At 38.6% G+C, this 19,078-nt stretch overlaps 2 protein-coding genes across 2 annotated transcripts in view; one reads left to right on the forward strand and one right to left on the reverse strand.

Moving 5' to 3' along the window:
* The window catches only part of Arp6 (Actin-related protein 6), a 50,879-nt gene extending 47,857 nt beyond the window's left edge, over positions 1-3,022 (reverse strand). The window contains exon 1 of the mRNA XM_067288970.1: positions 2,866-3,022. Coding sequence (XP_067145071.1) covers positions 2,866-2,942 — 77 coding nt within the window. The 5' untranslated portion in view covers positions 2,943-3,022. The remainder of the gene's footprint in view (positions 1-2,865) is intronic.
* A 6,327-nt stretch (positions 3,023-9,349) lies between these two features.
* LOC136990617 (L-sorbose 1-dehydrogenase-like) lies at positions 9,350-17,963 on the forward strand. The gene is made up of 10 exons (XM_067289012.1): positions 9,350-9,452; positions 11,750-12,189; positions 15,307-15,459; positions 15,538-15,641; positions 15,706-15,879; positions 16,110-16,263; positions 16,370-16,518; positions 17,001-17,184; positions 17,251-17,473; positions 17,564-17,963. The coding sequence occupies exons 1-10, from the start codon at positions 9,391-9,393 to the stop codon at positions 17,712-17,714; spliced, it is 1,794 nt and encodes a 597-aa protein (XP_067145113.1). The 5' UTR covers positions 9,350-9,390; the 3' UTR covers positions 17,715-17,963.
* The last annotated feature ends 1,115 nt before the right edge of the window (positions 17,964-19,078 follow it).

A 19,078-nucleotide genomic window follows, 5' to 3' on the forward strand; every position in this document is an offset into this window, starting at 1 on the left:
ATGTAATTTAGTTCTCTGTGTGTGTCATAGACACTCGTACAGTGGGTATAGGCCACTAGAAGACAATGAATTTATGACCGTAATGGATTTTAAATCATTATTTCCATCTATAAAATTACCACCTTGTTTTTGCGAGATAAGAGACTTCCTTTTTTTGAATGTTAATAATGCAACAAAATATTACGAACACATATTAGAACTCGCACACCTAATTTGTTATGCTTCGTTTTTTGTATTTGAAGGCAACACATATTTACAAGAAGGAGGAGTTCCAATGAGGAGCCCGATATCCCCATTTTTATGTAAACTAGTATTAAGACGTTTAGAAAGTTAATGTACTGCCCGTCTTCAAAAACGACATAATTTTATATGCAAGATATGTGGATAATGTTTTCATCACTTGGAGGAATATTAATAATGCTCAAGATTTCCTTAACAAAATTAATAGCAACCCATATGGTTTGACATTATCAATGGAACAAAAAAGTGACGTTAATGTAAACTTTCTGGATCTATCCATCACTTGTAAATATGGTAAAATTTGGACGAATATTTATCGAAAGCCTAGCTATCTACCTATTATTATTCCAAAGAATTCACTTGGTACCAGCAACTTTAAACATGCAGCCTTTAGATCATGGATAAAGTGGGCCTAAACCCACTGTACGAGTGTCTATGACACACATAGAGAACTAAATTACATACGCACAATAGCTGTACAACAGGGATATCGTATAAGTGAAATTAATGCTCTTATTGATAAATTCTGTAATCCAACAAATAAGCAACTTACAACTATCAACCAAGAACGAAAGGTAGTTCTCAACTATATTCCTTTCCTACATTCTTTAAGAAAATAGCTCACAAGAACAATGTTAGAATGATTTATCATCGTAATCCTACGATTTATAGAATTCTACAAAACAATAAGTTGAAAGTAAATCGAAACAATACTTCAGGAGTATATTCAATTCCTTTAACTGACGACCGTTTTAATTCAGACTTAGTTTATGTTGGTGCCACTATGAGGTCTTTAAAACAGGCTTCAAGAATATAAATACTCAATTACTAAAAACTTGGACAGAACCGTCCTTGTAGCCTTCGCAAAACAACAAGATATTAATGTGCATTGGGATAAAGCTTCCATAATTAAGACTGCCACTAACAAACAAGTTACTAAATACATTGAAAAGCTTGAAATTTACAAGGCTCATAATGACAAAGGTTGCATCAACCATAGAGATGCTGATAGTCTATCCTGTGAATGGAAATAGTTTTACCACAACAATTAATTTTCTTAATACTTTGTTTTAATTTATTTTAATTTTTGTTTTGTACTATTTTTTATTTTTATTTTATTTTGTGGTTATTATTTTCAAATTTAAACCATGTTATTGCTTGCATTCTATTTTACATTCTGTTTTGTTTTAAAGAGGCTTAACTGAAGAGGACTATTGAAAATAGTCAAAAACATTGTTATTTTATTAAATTATTTCATTGTTGGAAATGCTAAGGTGTTTAATTAATTTAATGGTTCTCTATCTGGACAATTCTTCTAGATTTGTTAGGTAATACCAGTAGTTGCCACGAGAGAATTTTTTGGAATGGCAACCCGGTAAAAACATTTTCGGCTCATTCAGAGTACCACGGATTTCTAATATCTCCCCGTCGAAGCCGAGTAAGACTATAATGCACATTGCTAGAGTATACGAGTCGAATCATAAGCCTAAAAAAACAGTGGAAATAGACAACTGGTTTGATTTGGATTGTCATTTAATGATTAAAGCTAGAAACGTTTTTAAACGTATCTTAGTAAATTCTCACGGCACGGCATATTTAAACCAAAGCACGAGTTTAAACATCACAACGTTGAAAAACTACACCGGATGGGGCCGACTGCACTCAATCAATCGACGGGACAAGGGTGCGGTCAAAACGACGCCACCACAGGTCATTCTAGTATTTCATTTCGGTTTTTCTCTCTGCCTTCTTTCTGTACGCCAGCACCGATCACCTAACTTTCTAAAACCTCCCTTTTGAATTTGACCCTGAGAAGTCAGCAGACCATTTACTCCGATCGTCCAAACATTTGATTTACCCAATACATCCATTAGTTTGCACAAATCTCAAAAACACTCTATCACATTTATTCAAAGGCCACACTCCACAACTTCGGAAGATTCTAATAAATTTTTTGGCTGACGCCGACTCCACACGACAAAAATTGTCTCCGAGGAACTTCGATTTCGGCTTCAGCTTTGGCTAGCAGAAGGTAGAATAAAGATATTGTCACGGCATCTCAATTTTGGTATTACGATAAAAATAACTAGGTAAAAGAATTTGATACTTGTTAATAGATATCCATTTTTTATTTTGTGTTGAAGTTATTTCTATTATTGTACCCTTATTATTTTTCTTAATAAACAGTGCTATTTCAATTTTTTTTAAATGGTTTTATAGCAAAATGGTTTTCGTAGTTCTTCATAATGTACTGGTATACGAGGATTTTTAAAAACAATACTCTTTTTTACTACCTTGGCCCGTTTTTAATTAACAGAACTAAATACAAAGTGAATTCGTAACACTTAATTTACTAATTTTTACGAGTTTAAAAAGTATCGGGTAGCAGCGAGAGAAAAACATCTCACGGGGCTAACCGGCCAATAACAGAGCACGTGGGTCATCTCCAAGTACAAATTAAAAATACGCGTAACGAACACGCGGACGGACATTTAATACTCGAGTTTTCCGCCAATTAGACTGTGCATCCGTCCTTGAACTCGGCGTGGGACCATTCCTTAACCAACGATAATCGGAAACGGTTTCGGACCCGAGGGCGACGAATAGGAAAAATCAAAGACTAACCTGGGATCCGTTTGAGAGGCATATCCCACTTTCTCCGTAAAAGCGCCGTTATCCAACACCAACACTTTATTGTTCATTTTCGTTTCTTCCGACAAATCAACCGCGCGCCATTTTTTTCCTACGCTACGGATCAGTGTTGCCAGAATACTTTTAGCTCTCTTTTTGGCTCGCTGGTAAAGTCCCAGATTTGAGCAGATGTAATGAAATGACAAAAATTCTGCTGTCATTTACGATTTTTGTAATATTACCAGACGTTAATAGCCTCTTCCTTTCTGTTAATAACTATTTTTTCAATCAATTTTACACCGTTTTGGTCGTTATACAACTTAATCTAAATCTACATAGGTCGAGATTCAAAAAACCGTTTCCTTCTAATATTAAATTATTACATTTCTAAACAAGATTTCTGCGTACTTCGAAAACGTATTAAAATAGCAGTGATTAACCAATAAAACGTTTTACTTCAAAGTACTAAAATTCTGTAGGTAAACAAACACGAGAATATATATATATATATATATATATATTTGGTAACTCTTTCCGCCCAGTGGGCACTAAGAGGGCCTCTTATAGCAAGCCCATTATGGATTCGGCCAGGCCCACAATGGGAGAGTCCGGGTGGTGAGGGACGGGGACTGACATATCCGGACGGACCACCCCCGAAAATTCCTGGGGATTTTTCGACCCGTCCGGATTCGATCCCGGGTCTCCCAGGGCGGCAGGCTGCTAACCTTGACCGCTCGGCCATCCGGCCGCTTACGAGAATATATTAACTAGCGTACTGTACGTAATGTCGGAAAAAAAAAAGTTTGCTTCGACAAATAGTTCTTTCTTTTTTAACTCTTTCCGCCCTGTGGGCACTAAGAGGGCCTCTTTTAGTAGGCCCATTATGGGTTTGGCCAGGCCCACAATGGGGCGACTGGGTGGTGAGGGACAGAGCCCGACATATCCGAACGGACCACCCCCCGAAAAATTCCTGGGGATTTCTTGACCCGTTCGGATTCGAACCCGGGTCCCCCAGCCATCTTGACCGCTCGGCCATCCGGCCTCCTCGACAAATAGTTGTAAACGTAGCAGATTTACGTTTCTTGAACTTTAATAAAACTGGTGGATATAAGCTTAATTGCGATTATAACCTAGATAAACCTTTATTAATTAAAACTGAACATTTAAAGACGCCAGTAAAAAACACGCATTGTTATCGGTTAACCATTAATTAAGTAAGTGGAAGTTACATAAAGTTTGTCCGAGTGCAATTTCGTCTGCCGAGGGCGCTTATCTGATAGCTAAAGATAATCGGTCAATTCGACAAACAATTGAACTTAAGCTTCGAAACAAAAATAATACGTTTCCGAATAATCCTCTTTTACTCCGTCATATTTCAACAGAAACGACACTGAAATGGGAAATTTTAATTGTCGCAATGGCGAGTAATATCAGAAATTACGTTCGTGCACCGTCTATACTTTCTATGTAAGCCTATGTACTAATGAAACCGCTACAGTATTTTCTAGGAAAACGAAACTAAGCTGCGCGGCCTAGGTTTTACTTTCTCGGCTTTCGAAAACACAGATCTGGTGAAATGCTTCTGACGTTCTGTCTAAACAGTTTAAAACCTCCCAGTCCAGGAAGATCATGCACGTCCAACCGATAAAAACGTCAAGAAACGTCTAAAACACCCACGTGCGGCCAGATGCCTACCGACTCCAGTAACTGGTAAAAGTGCCTTTATGCTGTGAGGCCGCAGACACGTATGTGCACGTTATGTGCCATCGTAAACATGGAAATACAAATTTGTCGTAACCATCAACTTAAAGTGATAACAATCGTAAACTCTGTTGAAATGTAGCACTCAACCGACAATCGAACCCGTAGACTTTACATGGAAAATTTTGACTTTTTATATCTCAGTCCGTAGACGAAACGGCCGGATGGCCGAGCAGTTAAGATGGCAACCTACCGTTCTGGAAGACCCAGGATCGAATCCTAAGGGTCGAAAAATTCTTAGGAATTTTTCGGGTCCCGTTCCTCACCGTCCGGCCGCCCTTTGTAGGCCCGGCCAAACCCATAATGGGCTTGCTAAAGAAGCCATTTTAGTGCCCACGGGGAAAAGAGTTGATGAAAATTTTACTTATTGTCATTTACAATATGTTTTAAAAAACCCATCTCTACCCTCTTTTGTGGAGATGAGATTTTTAGCCTTTTTTGCATTTTTATCAGTTAAATTTAAAGTTATTTTTAATAACATCTCGTAACAGATGCCGCCACATACAATTCTAACTGTGAGCCAGTGTTTAAGTGTTTTTGAAACTTAAATATTTTTTAAACGAAGATTTTTAACGTAATTCTATAGGACTGTCATTAGGCCTGCGACGACATATGGGCCGAATGCGTTTGTCAGGGGAAGCTTACACGTCACCGATTTAGGAGATAAATCGAGAGAAAGAAGACCGAGATGGTTCGGACATGTTTATAGAAGACGAGAAGTCGAGGGCACTAGAGGAAAGTACGACCAAAGAAAATTGGGATGGAGCAGATGAGGACAGACTGGAAAAAGTGTGGAATGAATGTGGAAGATGCCCAAAACAAACTGAATGGAGGAGTTTGATCTGACAATCCAACTCCAGGTGTCAAGGAGAACAGTTTTATCGTAATTTAATAAAGCAAAAATTGCATTACAAATACTGGTCGTCTCTTCCTTGCTCCCCACGTCCAATTACCTGGAACAACCATTCTCCACTGCAGAGATGGCCTTTCTTTGTAGGCTACAACTCTGCACAAATATGTAAAACAGTCTAAAATGTCCACAGGTGACAATCCCAACACAATTAAAAATATAACAGTTTTTTGTAAAAATCCCTTTTTACAAAAAAAAGGAATGTAAAAAGGAATTTTTACAAAAAATGTTACTTTTAATTGTGTTGGGATTGTCACCTGTGGACATTTTAGACTGTTTTACATATTTGTGCAGAGTTGTAGCCTACAAAGAAAGGCCATCTCTGCAGTGGAGAATGGTTGTTCCAGGTAATTGGACGTGGCGAGCAAGAAAGATTCAATTAGTATTTGTAATGCAATTTTTGTTTTATTAAATTGTAATTTCCGCCAACCCCTTTTTACAAAACGTTATATCGTAATTTAAGACAATTACTCCTTTTAAGCCTTGTTATTACATAAATTTTACACCCTAGTATTTGAATAATATCGGATTTACTACTGTCCCACTACGTCAAGGAAAGCAACGAACGCTACTGCACACTGTACTGCACATGGACGGAAAAGACAAGATCCATTAGAAAAATAGGGTAGTTCGTTAAAGAATGAGTTTGTTTGAGTTTGTAAAGAAATTCGCAAATAAAATCAAAATTTAATTAATTAATTTGATTTAAATTCAACCGTGGCGCGTACCGAATAATGAAACTAGTTTCCGCATGCGCATTGAAAATTAATTTAACTAGCAACGTCTTCGGTGATTCGTATGGTGACGCCAGGCAATCTCGACGTTACTAACTTCCGAATCGGTAGTCCCGTCCTTGATTGGTCAGGCAGTCGACTTTCTTTAACATAAGAAGTATAGGAAGTTGACAATCGTTGGCTGACTCTGCCGAGTATCTTGTTCGGCAACCGGAGAAAAAAAAGAGTTCAGAATTTTGTTCGAAACCTGAGGTTGGCTGTACACGAAAATCCGGTCGTAATCGGAAGTTACGTGATGTTTTAAATTTAAAAAATAAGAATAATCGAGTTTTAGAAATAAGAAGTTTTTACGAAAAAATATTTCTGTGCGTTTAATGCAGAGCAAGGGGCTTCCCAAATCCAAAGTAATTGATTAGAGAATGATTAAGATAACCATACTTTGACAGAAAAAATAAAATAAAAATTTTCCTAAGGCATGTTTGTTATCAGTAATAAACACTCTTTCTGAATTAGTTTCTCATAAAAACGAAACTCTTTCGTACGTTACAGCGAAGAGTATTTTAAGCAAATAGCCCGCTCCATTCTGAGCAATATGCTAGACATAAACTTTAGAATATGACTTTTTACTAATACGTCAATGCAAGTAATAATTTAATCTACAAATAAGTAACTTATTTAAGATTTATTTCCGTCTGGTGGAGGAAAACTTACAAGTTAAGAAAATAAGTAATACGATTTATTTGAAGGTATTCAAAAGTGACGTAGAAGCGAAGCTAGCATTAGAAAATCGATCGTTAACGCATTAACATATCCATGTCGAATTTAAATACCCTTAAGATGTTTTATAACTATTTGTATTATAATATGGATATACATTAATAATTACATTTAACGTTACGTGTTGAGAAGAAAATTGCTAAAATCCTTGTGGAATTACGAAGGTACCTGCGAAGTTTCGAATATTCTTGTAACAACACCCAGTATAAAGCGTTTTATCGAATAACAAAGGCATTCGTTAAATGGTCGTTATAGCAAACGTTTTTAAATCGAGAAACGATTTTGATCGAGCGTCAAAATCGGGAGAGCCCGTTGGTGGCCGAGCTGTTCCGTTCCCCGAACACTGTTCGAACGCCCCATACTTTTATTTCTGGTAGCATAATACCGAGAATACTGGCCAGACACCAACCCACGATCGAACGAGTTCGTCGTGGGTTGGTGTCTGGCCAGGACGACCTTGGACGAGTGGAGTTTTCCGGTTTTCTTCACGTCTTTAACGCCTAAATAGGGGCCAGTTACTTTTAAAAGACCTCCAATAAGGCATCCTCCCTAGGCACGTGGCCTAAGTGTGCGTTGCCGTCACTTATAAAAGACAATAGCGAGGTTGAGTCCGAAGTTTTAAACGCGAAAACGTCTACGTCGGACGTTCAGCGCCGCTTTCCTGTAAGCCTAGAAATTTGACAATGGCGTTTGGAATGTCGAGCATGATTCCACTGACTTTCAAAACACCATTATCAAACTTTTAGGTTTACAGGAAAGCGGCGCTGAACGTCCGACGTACACGCAGTAGTGATATTCAGCGGGTTTGCACAGGTTCGGCCGAACCCGTTGTTAAAATTTTCAGTTTTTCCGAACGGGATTGTCAGGGAAAAATTTTCTGCTAGCGAACCCTTTGTTAACTATTTCGAATATCACCACTGCGTACACGTTTTCGCGTTTAAAACTTCGGCCTCAACCTCGCTAATACAGTAGTGCCTCGTACTTCGAATGACTAACTTCGAACGCAAAATTTAACCAACGAGTTCGAATGATTAAGTTCGAACTGCGAAGTAAAAATGTGCTCGAAACATAAACACAATCTATTATGTCTCCAAGTCACCTCTCGCCAGAGCGAGTAATAACTCAGTTTATTGTTTCGCTTATGCTTGTGTTTTCTGTGCTTTTTTCGCTTTATTTTTGGTATTTTTGGTTATATATACTGTATTGCGTGTTATTCGTCGATTTTTAACAATTTCTTCCTGCACGTTTTTTATTGTCGACGGCTTTTGGGTTTCGCATTATTTGGCATTTGGCACGTTCGAAGTTTAGAAACATTTTCTCCAGACACATTACATTTTTTTTTTTTTTTTTTTTTTTTTACTGTTTGTATGGATTTTACTGTTTACAATTTTTGAAATTGTTGAAGCTTTTTATACCCGAGAAGCTTTTTATCCGAAAACATTATAACGATTTTATTCAAACAGAATGTGAAATAAAGGGGATTAAGATCTCAAAGAAAGAATAAAATCGCGCACATCGTATGTTCACTTTCACAACTGTTATAATTAAATCACAGATCTAAGTTAAGGTGCCGCGATCGGTGTGCGACTAATAAATGCAATTTGTTTTATTGTACAGTAGTTACGTATTCTAGTTATGTTTTTGTGTTTTAATTTATTATTAGGGAATTTAATTGTTATTTGTAACCTTAAATTATGTGTATTTCTTGTTTTAACTTTACCGAAATAGATATCGTTTAGCGTCCGGGGATGGATTAATCGGTTTATCGTTACTTCAAATGGAAAAAAATTGATTCGGACTTCGAACGACCTGCTGGAATGAATTAAATTCGAAGTAGGCTACCAGGCTTCACCGTATAAGAATAATTACTACGAAGAATGAAAGCGGGAATTTAGACACTTCTTCCGTGACGAAAGAGGAAACAAGGAAACGGAATCGAACAATTCGTCCCAACAAAAATCCAATTTTAAAGAACATCGTATTCATTTCTGTGTAACCGATTTGTTGGCAACCGTAGTTAAATTTCGTTTTCCGACCTGTCCTTACAAAGAATCAATTTAATTGTTTTCCCACAAAAGGAAGAATCCATTCGAAGAAAGGAAACAGAATACGGGGTTTTCACTCGGACGCTTCGATAAGGTTTCCCTCTCGGAAAAATCCCTACGCACTCAAAGGCTTCTTGGAAGAAGCCACGCGGTCGTCCTAGGATGTGGAATTCGCTTGAGGCGGGTAAGCTGGATTTTCCGACTGTCCACTCCGTGTACTCCCGTACAACCTTTTTAATTTCTCAGGTATCTTGGCCGTTTTGGCTCTGGCGTTGGCCTTCTTCTCGCTCGCATGGAATTCTTGCCACCCCAATGTCCGCCACCGTCCTCGGAAGGCTTACGATGTGGTTATCGGTAAGTAATTACGTAACTCACCGATCGGTTATTGCTGACTTTTCTCTAACGGCGATTAAATCACCGATAGCGAAATTCGCTGTTGGGTCAGGTGTGGACGATTGCGAAAACTTTTGTGACGTGTTTAGTGTTTGTGATAATCTAGTTTATCCATCGAGATTCGTCGGAGCAATTGTTTACTCGATGCGCGGTACCTAGTTGTTTTAAATAAGAAATTACGTTTAGTGACCAACGGACTAGACGGTGATTGAAACGTGTGGATGATCTTTAAGCGAGTAGCAGGGCAAATATGTTGGCAGAGTCACGTGTCGCGAACTCGTTCGGCGAATGGTGACACTAAACGAACTGGGACCATGTGATACAGCACGTACGTGTTGTTACTCCCATTACTGGAGACTAGGTAGTCGGGCAGCTTCGACAAGAAACGATAAAACAGTTTACCGAAATTACCTGAAGATCAACTAAATCGCAAACGACCAACACACCATCCGGCCGATATTTTGGGAATTTCGAAACTTTGTACGTTCCGGTCTTTATTGTGAGTCGAAAATGCCACACGTTTGTTCTCACATTGTTTGGAGAAAGTTAACACGAGCGACTTAAAGGATGTGTAGAAATCGATGGACACAGTTGATAAAGACCCAAATATCTTTAAAAAACACATTAAAAAGTTTTAAAGTAACTCCTGTTATTCACCCAAATGCGCTAAAACGTAAAAAATAATTTTCTTTAGCTTTAAAGTGTTCTCGATATTATGCTACCAGAAATAAAAGTATGGGGCGTTCGTGCTTAGAAATATTATTAGTTACAATCTCTATCAACTTTAATAAGCTTTTATTTTTGCTGGCATAATACCAAGAATACCGTGAAAGCTGAAGACTTTTTTTTTTTTTTACTTTTTAAAACATTTACGAAAAAAGTGATACTTTTTAATATATTTTTTTATTTGATATCTATTAGTTTTATATAACACTGAATTATTGAAATTCCGTTTCTTTTTCATGTATTATATATTATCTTCCAGAGCAGTGATGGCGAACTTATGACCCGCGAGTCAGACTGTCCCATGCAGTCTTTTTAAATGGCCCACGCGTTGATTTTTATAAACTTATTTTTTATATCATAAAAGAGAGAACAGGCAAACAAAAAAATTTAAAAAAGGCTGTTGTATAAATTACTCCCTATGGAATTTCGGGACTTTGAGTATATATCTGAACTCAGGGGACCGAGACGAGTTCAACGATACTCTACTTTTGGACCGGAGACGAAAAATAAGAAAGTTATATTTACGATTTCTTGCCTTTCACAATACATTCTACGTCATTTTAGTTTTCCACTAGGTGGCGTTTGACTGTTCGTGCTCCCGACCGACTCCTCCCGGAGGAGAGCCACCGGCAGGCCGCCCAGTGTATAACGTCACTAGTTATTGATTCAGGGTAGTTCTTGATCAGAAGAAAAAAAAAAGGAAACGTATACTGAACTACGAGAGTTTTTCACCTAGTGGAAAACTCTAAAATGGCGTAGAATGCATTGTGAAAGGCAAGAAATCGTAAATATGTTAACTTTCTTATTTTTCTTCTCCGGTCCAAAAGTAGGGTATCGTTGAACTCATCTCGGTCCCCTAAGTTAAGATATATACTCAAAGTCCCAAAATTCCATAGAAAGTAATCTATACAACTTCCTAAAAAAATAAAGTATATATATCTAATGTCAAATTTAAAAAAAAACAATCTAAAGGCCCGATTGGCATTCGCAAAAAAGTAGTTTTAACCATCCTCTCCTTCCCTTTCCAAATGACACTACTTAGTGACCCACAAGCTAGTACTAAAAAACTTAATGAACATAATTTGACCCACTTCTCAAAAAAGTTCGTCATCACTGTTCTAAAGGTTGCTTTGAAGAACAAAAACAAAACATAGCTGTTCTAGAGGTTGCTTTGCTTTGAATACCGGGGAATTTTTCCCAAAACTTCTTCCGAAAAAAAAAAAATGTCTGAAGTCAGCACTGTACACGGGACCCTGTTCTTCAAATTTGCCTTTTTCGAAAGTATTTTTTACATAAGATATTTTCGTGTAGATCAGAATTTTTCAATCACAAAAAATTTACAGTATCGACGCTGGCCAGTCGATTATGGGTGACATTAAAATAATACCGTACGTACTTTGTTAAGTACGGTCACTCTAAATAAGTATATATAAACGTAACAAATAAATACAATTCATAATCGCATGTAGTTACCGATCCGCAACGAGAAAAGGTCGAGAAACTCTGCTCTAAAGTATTCTAATGCGTTATAGTGGGCGCCGGTACGGCCGGATGCGTCTTGGCCGGAAGGTTGTCCGAAGCAGGGAATGTCCGCGTGCTGCTGATAGAAGCCGGAGAAGAAGAAAGTTGGTGGAACCGGATTCCTCTGTCGGCACCCGCGCTGCAACTCTCCTCCCTGGACTGGAAGTATTTGACGGCGCCGCAAGAAGACTCCTCTTGGGGATGGTGGAAAGGGTAAGCCGCTCTTTTTTTTCCCTTCCGTCGACGTTGAAAGAAATTCGGATTGGATTTCAGAGATCGCGTTGGGCCAGAGGAAAGGGACTGGGAGGATCAGGTGCCATTAACTATTTCCTACACAGTTGGGGAATCCCTCAAGACTTCGAAGCCTGGCCCAAAGGATGGAAGTATCGCCATCTGTTACCTTATTTTCTTCGTTCCGAAGACTACCGAACCGCAGGCGGCAATCACGCAGGTAAGTTTCTCTCGGTAACTGTTGTAAAAACGTAATGGACGACTCGTAAAATTTCCGTTGGGACAACGTACGGGTGCGCGGAAACGAAGTAGGTTGATTTCGAAATGGTAGAAAACGAATCTCTCCGAAGAACACTTCCGAGAGTAATTGTAGCGGAACGAAAGTTCCTTTATAACCGTTGGCCTCTCCGCATTTATTCGTATCTTTCGGGATATGCCAAAGCGCAATTCTCTTTCCTTATATTTCTACGCCAAAGCGTCTGTCATAACGAAAATGTTCCAAGCTTTTGTTTTCCAAACCATCGATAATCGAAGGAGAACTTTCTGATTATTTTTAGCGCTTATTTTTGACGCCGAAGGACTCGGTTGCGGAATTCTCCCAGAGGAAAAACGTACAGGATGTTGGCTTTTTCGTTTATCCTGGTACAAAAGAGATCTCGGCGTTGCACGAGTTTGGTGGTGCATTGGTTCTGGGCGGTGCTAGCGGTTGTTACGGTAAAATAGGTAATTGGTTCGAAAAGGAACGTATAAATCGTGCGATACCTAAATTTTCCAAACGAGAACGAGATGCAAATCGGAAATTTCGCACGATTTGCGAAGATTTTTTATTTGCATCTCGTGGTCTGCTAATTGATACGGCATTGCCACATTACCTTACGCTGGCGAACGGTACTGCAAAATGATTATACTTTATGGGGAAAATCTCGAGGTGATTCATTAAAGCCTATCTCTAGAACTTAATGAAGATTTTACTCGTTATTAACATTTACAATTTTTGTTTGTTTTTTTATAAAATTCGTTTCTACCCTCAAAATTAAGAATTTTGCTATTTTATAATAATTAATAATAAAAAACGTTTTTATAATAAAATCTTATAACAGATGACGCCACACACGAGTTTATGTATTAATAGTAATAATATAAAAGTTATTTTTTAAATAAAATCTTAACAGCCGGGAAAGTTAAACAACTCGTTGTTAACTATTTTTACTCATTTGGGTTCAGGAGGTCCCAAAACGTGAAGATTTGTAAAAAACTCGGAGGTTAAATTTGACGGGATTAAAATACTTTCCCTTATTATGTTTACATAACAGCCGGGAAAATAAAATACATTAACTCATAGCTCTATACTATGTTTAGGTTACTCTTACTCATTACATGATTAGTTTTAAAAGAGCAACGAAAAACTTACCCACTGGGTTACAAAATCCTACCGGACAAATTCCGGTTGTGTGTTGCGCCTGAATAGTCGAATAAATAAATCCAGCGAAAGGCTACGGAGTGGCCCGAATAGACGACCGCATTCCGAAAAGATGGGGTTTTCCGCAGCTGTCTGTCTTAATTTTCTGTATTTACAATTTTGTATTTTACGCAGTAGAAAGTTTTTCGATTGTAAAAATTACTACCAGAATGGCGTTCCGGCGCATTTCCACCCGAATACACAATCGATGGTTTTCTGTGTCGTGGGAATTTATACGTAGAAACAACGAAAATTATTCCTAGAGGTAATTCCTAATAAGCAAACACGAAAATAAATTTCGTTTTCAAACATTGTCCGTTTTGATATAAACTCTAGTCTGCATTTCGTTCGGTTTAGCGAGAATGCCATGCGATTGTTTTGATCATAGATTAAAGTTCTGTTCGCCTCCGTTGATAGTGAGATCAATTACAGAATTTTTGAGAAAACTTGTAGTACATTTGTAAGAAACTAATTTTATATTTTTATTTTAAAATACACGCTAAATATTGCTGAATGTCTAAATCGTTCTATAAATATTATAATCTTATTTAATTTCTAGCGTTGTCATTTGAAACAAACACGGAAAGATGGCCATGTGTGTGGCGCCGGGGCGACCCGGCCGAGTCCTAGATATAAAAATAACTACACGTTTCTTTCATTGGCTTATGCCGACAATCGCTATGTACGATTGGTACAGTACGTAGAGAGATCAAATATCGACGGAGTTCGATTCTGCTCAAACGATAAAGGTTATTGTTGCTTGCTGGTTATTTGGACGGGCCATCTAATGCCCTAGTAGATTAGTTCTTTGCGTTATCCGAAATGAATTGAAAAAGTGTATTTTGTTAACAAAGATAAAAAGAAACATAGTGCAGTAGCCCTATAGTTTGTTTCACGACTACTCAATACGCGATACTAAAAATGGGTTCTAGAAATTTAAAAATAACTACTGTTCTTTTATTCAGTGAGTTTTTAAACTTAGAACGTATTACATATTTCGTTTACATTTAATTATTGTATGTGACTTGTTAACAGAAGTAACTAAAATTGTTCGATTGGATAATTTAAAAAGAGTTCTCCGTACTCTGTAATTCCCTTTTACCTGTATTCGTTTGTTATTAGTATAATGAAACAGGACGATAAATTGTATTCCACGTTGAATTACTCGCGCGAATTAAAGAAAGGAAAAATTACCGAGAGCGCGTTCTATAGACTGAGACGTTTATTTTCGGTTTCGGTTTTTTCTGTAAATTTTTGTTCATTTGTATTCTCATTTGTAGCATTTTGAGGTTATTCGTAAAAAAATAAAATCCAACATTTGAGGCGGAACGTTTGCGCCTACTCTTCTATACGGCTTACAAAATTACGTTCGATTTCCAAATTTGATACATCAATTTTAATTAAACTTTGCCATTTCCATGAATTGCGATAAGGAATCCAAAAGTGTAGTAATAAAATATGGGGACTCACGACTACGTTTTCGAGATATAAGGTCGTAGTACCAGCGCGCGCGGAAAAAGCCATATCGCACCAATCGCGCGCCTTAGTCGGGCGCTGTCCAGAGGTCTTCTTCGGTTCGCAAGATGGATTTCGCCCTCAAAATTTGATGACTCGATTTTGATAAATCTTTGCCGTTTTCCAGGAGGGTCAAACCGACAACGTTCCCCCTTCTCGACACGATTTATCGCGCCTAACGGAATTTCGGGGACAAAAGTAGAATCTGTGGAGGAGCGGACGAATTTTATTACAGAGAAAAAGTCGGAACGGCGACGATGTTCGGAATTTGTCGTCTTTGCTAACAGTCGATGGGCCGCGGATTTTCGTAACGGGAGACGACCATATCTGTATTTGCGGAATTTCTTTTCCCTATTTTGCCAGATCACCGAGGAAAGAAAGGACCTTGCAAGGTGACGGAGTTCGACGCGCAAAGATCGAAAGTGGCGAAAGCGTTGATGGAAAGCGCCCGGCGTATGGGGGTAGACTGCGGAGATTTGAACAACCTGAAGATCGAGAGCGTCGCTGCCAGCCAAAGTGAGCCCATCTCGGCCCAACGATTTCTTTAGGTACCCGGTTTTCCATTTATTTTTCTTTTTTTTAAATGTATATTAGATAACATTTACGAAGGAAGGAGATGGTCGACTTTCCACGGTTACCTGGGATCTATCGGAAACCGACGCAACTTAGACGTGGTCACCGGCTTTTTGGCCACCAAAGTAAGTACGTCCGTTTTCAGCAATAGGTTTCTCCGCTCGACTTCACGCCCTCCTTTCTTGCCAGATTCTGTTCCGAGGAAAGACGGCCGTGGGGGTCGAGATCCTTTCTGTCGCCGACGGAACTTCCCTCCGAGTCTTCGCTCGCCGGGAAATCGTTCTGTGTGCCGGGGTCGTCGGTTCTCCCCATCTTCTGCTACTTTCCGGCGTGGGTCCGGCCCGACAATTACGAAAATACAAAGTAAGTGGCCGACTTCTACTTAAGTGGGCGCAAACGTCCTGCGAACTTTCCTGTATCTTTCGTCACATTTACGGGAGTTTAATTTTACCTGGAGAACTGCGCTTCGGTAACGCGATTTGCTTAGAAATATTTTCGTTAATTCCAACCGAATGACCACCAAATAAACGTAATTCCTTGTTTGAAAATGTATAACGATTATTTTACGAATCCAGTTTATTTGTGTTTTCCAGATTTCGGTGGTCTCGGATCTTCCCGACGTCGGTCAAAATTTGCAAGACCATTTAGCCGTTCCTCTTTACTTTCATCTAGACTTGCCTCTTTCTGTAAATTTGGCTAAAGTCAAGTCTTTCTATCAAATATGGAATTATATCGTTCACGGATCGGGTAAAAGCATTCGTTTCACTTATTTACGCTAGACTCGTCTCTTGGGACGAATTTCTTTAGAATCGTGCTGTGTTTTTAAAGTTTACTCTGTAGTTTTATCTTTCAGGTCTCCTGAGTAATAGCGGAATTGAGGTGACGGCTAGGATGTTTCGGCCGGGAAGTAATTCCAGCAGACCAGAATTATTCTTTCTGTTATTCAACGTCGGTTCGATCGACAAAGATATCTTCGGACGGATCAGCAACATGCGAGACGATGTAAGTATAAAAGACAATATCTCGATTTAATAAACTAATAACAGAAAAGAATACATTTAAAAAGTAGAAGATAAACCTACGGCAGTGTCCAACAGTGTTGAACGGCGCATCTTTGTTGGCGCAAGCAAAAACGTACAGTACCAACATTTTTTTAAAAAAGGAACGAGCCGTTTAATTTAATGCCGAACGATATCCATGACAATTTGTGACAGAAAAAATACCGCAAGAGGATTGGTTTGCAGCTTGCGAGAATAGATTCGTTTTTTACTGTTGTTACGATGGAAAAGAAGTTCGAAATATAAAATAAAATATATATACTGTGTTATGTATTTCGTTAACAAATTATCCGGATTTTCGATCATCCGGATCGGGCCCGGTCGGTTCGAACCGGATAAACAGGGTTCCACATTGTTGATGCTTTAGTATCGTAGAATAATTTTAATTTTTGTTACGGTTGATGTTACGAAATTTCTTTTAATTAGATTTTCGACCAGTCGTTTCCGGATTATCGTAACGAATCGAAAGAGGGGTTTGTCCTGTTATCTTCCTGTCTCCATCCTTCTTCCAAAGGTAGCGTCAGCTTGCAATCGGCCGATCCGACGGTTCCTCCTCTCATCGATCCTCGATATCTATCCGAAGAGCGAGACGTACGATGTTCCGTACAAGGTAATACGATCCGAAATACGTCACTTCCTGTTTTGCTCGCACCAAATAACATATGAAATATTGTAGCTATGGAAACGGGAATCAAATTAGTTACTTCGGACGCATTTCGAGAAATGGGAGTTCGGCTTCATCTTCCGAAGTTTTCTCATTGTTCCGGCAACGAAGCGCACATCGGCGATGGAGAATTTTTAAAATGTTGGTTTCAAACTAATGCCATCACCGGAAACCATCCTCTGGGCACGAACCGGATGGGAGATGATAATCGCTCCGTGCTGGATCCCTACTTAAGGTGAATTACAATTACTTTTCCACGGCACAATTCAAAAATGTCATTTTTTAACATTTTTTCGTTTGTCTCGATTTTTTTTGTGAATTTTAGAGTTCGAGGAATTAGGAACTTACGCGTAGCAGATGCTTCTAGTATTCCGGGACAGTTATCCGGCCCTCCCAATGCCGTGGTCGTGGCCTTGGCCGAGAAAGCTGCTGATATTATTAAATCTTCCTTAAGGGTGGCTTCTCCGTCTAATTAATGGCTATTTATGTAGGCCTATTTAACGTACGAAATTACTTAAAATGTACATTAAAATTCGACAATCATACGCGAAACACTGAAATTCACTTTGTACTTCAAAAATACAGTACACTGACCGACTCCAAAATGGAAACTTGTCTAATAGGAAAGTAAAACTTGGAACAAGACGATTTACTGTGTAAAGTACTGTTATACGTCAAAAACCTGCCTAATGAGTAAAGCTGGATATATGTGCTTGTCATGGAAACCGTCCTGAATTTCTGTATATCTTTCGTGTTCGTATCATCGTTTTTAACCCTTTCATTAAAGCTCGGCAAGACCGAATGTTTCATCGTCCACCATTGGCCGATGGCTACTAAACACTAAACATCGATAGTCGGTGGTAGATTGGCGCCCGGCCGACGGGTCGGCCACGTGAAGTTTTCCGGCTTTGCTTTAAGTTTGTAACACCTCAATAGGTGTCAGTTTTCCATAAAAAACCATGGTCAAATCTCTCGAGGTCGCGTTGTCGTAATTGAATAAAACCTAAAATCTAAACCGAATGTTTTAACAATCTTTTATTTGAAAAATTCTGATATACAAAAGAAGTCGTCTGAAGAAATGTTTGAAGAAATGGACGTAATCTGTATCGGATTTGAAAAAGTCTTTTAGTTTAATCTTCCGACACAATATTCGATTAGTTCTCGATTACGTTGTAGAAATAAGAGAAACGCTAACGGGGGTGCAGTCGCCTGATGTAACGTCATTGTTTCGCCCACCAAGCAATCATCCGCCATATCGATTGCCGATTTTGGTTTGCGTTACTCGTTTACTCTACTGTGTCAACATGGAAGAAAGGAATGTCGCCTGGCCACACACCCGATTTGTAAGGTGACAGTTCAAAAAGTATCGAAAGGGTTAATGTTACGCTAGGTATACAAAATGGCGGCCCGTCTCTGATTCCAGCAAGAAAACAGTGGGACGCACGTTCTAACCTAACCTAACCTAACCTAGCTAATAATTATGGTAATTTATTAGAATAGGTTAGGTTAGGTTAGAACGTGCGTCCCACTGTTTCTTTGCTGGAATCAGAGACGAGCTGCCATTTTGTATACCTAGAGTAACATTAACCATAGAAAGAAAATTTCTTTTATTGGATGAGACCCATACGAAATACAATCGACGGATTTTTACCCAACGGTTGAATTTCGTATCTGTTTATGTTTGCAAACGGAATAGAGATCATTATTATATCATTTCCCAAGGTTTTTACAATTTTGGACTCGGGGAGTCTCGAAATGTCGAGAAATGAAAAAAGTAGGGGGTAATTTCTGTTTGTATTTCTGTGTGGACAGGCAGCACGATTTTGTTCGCTTTCTTTGA

This window comes from Centruroides vittatus, unplaced genomic scaffold (assembly GCF_030686945.1).
Source record: "Centruroides vittatus isolate TY-2023 unplaced genomic scaffold, ASM3068694v2 scaffold_946, whole genome shotgun sequence".
NCBI lineage: Eukaryota > Metazoa > Arthropoda > Arachnida > Scorpiones > Buthidae > Centruroides > Centruroides vittatus.

Bases quoted from the DNA above. Each gene is read 5' to 3' on its own strand.
- LOC136990617 (XM_067289012.1), top strand. From the start codon at position 9,391: ATGGAATTCTTGCCACCCCAATGTCCGCCACCGTCCTCGGAAGGCTTA. The intron at 12,190-15,306 runs GTAAGTTTCTCT...CTATTTTGCCAG, and splicing joins CGCAGGCGGCAATCACGCAG to ATCACCGAGGAAAGAAAGGA. The intron at 15,880-16,109 runs GTAAGTGGCCGA...TGTGTTTTCCAG, and splicing joins GACAATTACGAAAATACAAA to ATTTCGGTGGTCTCGGATCT.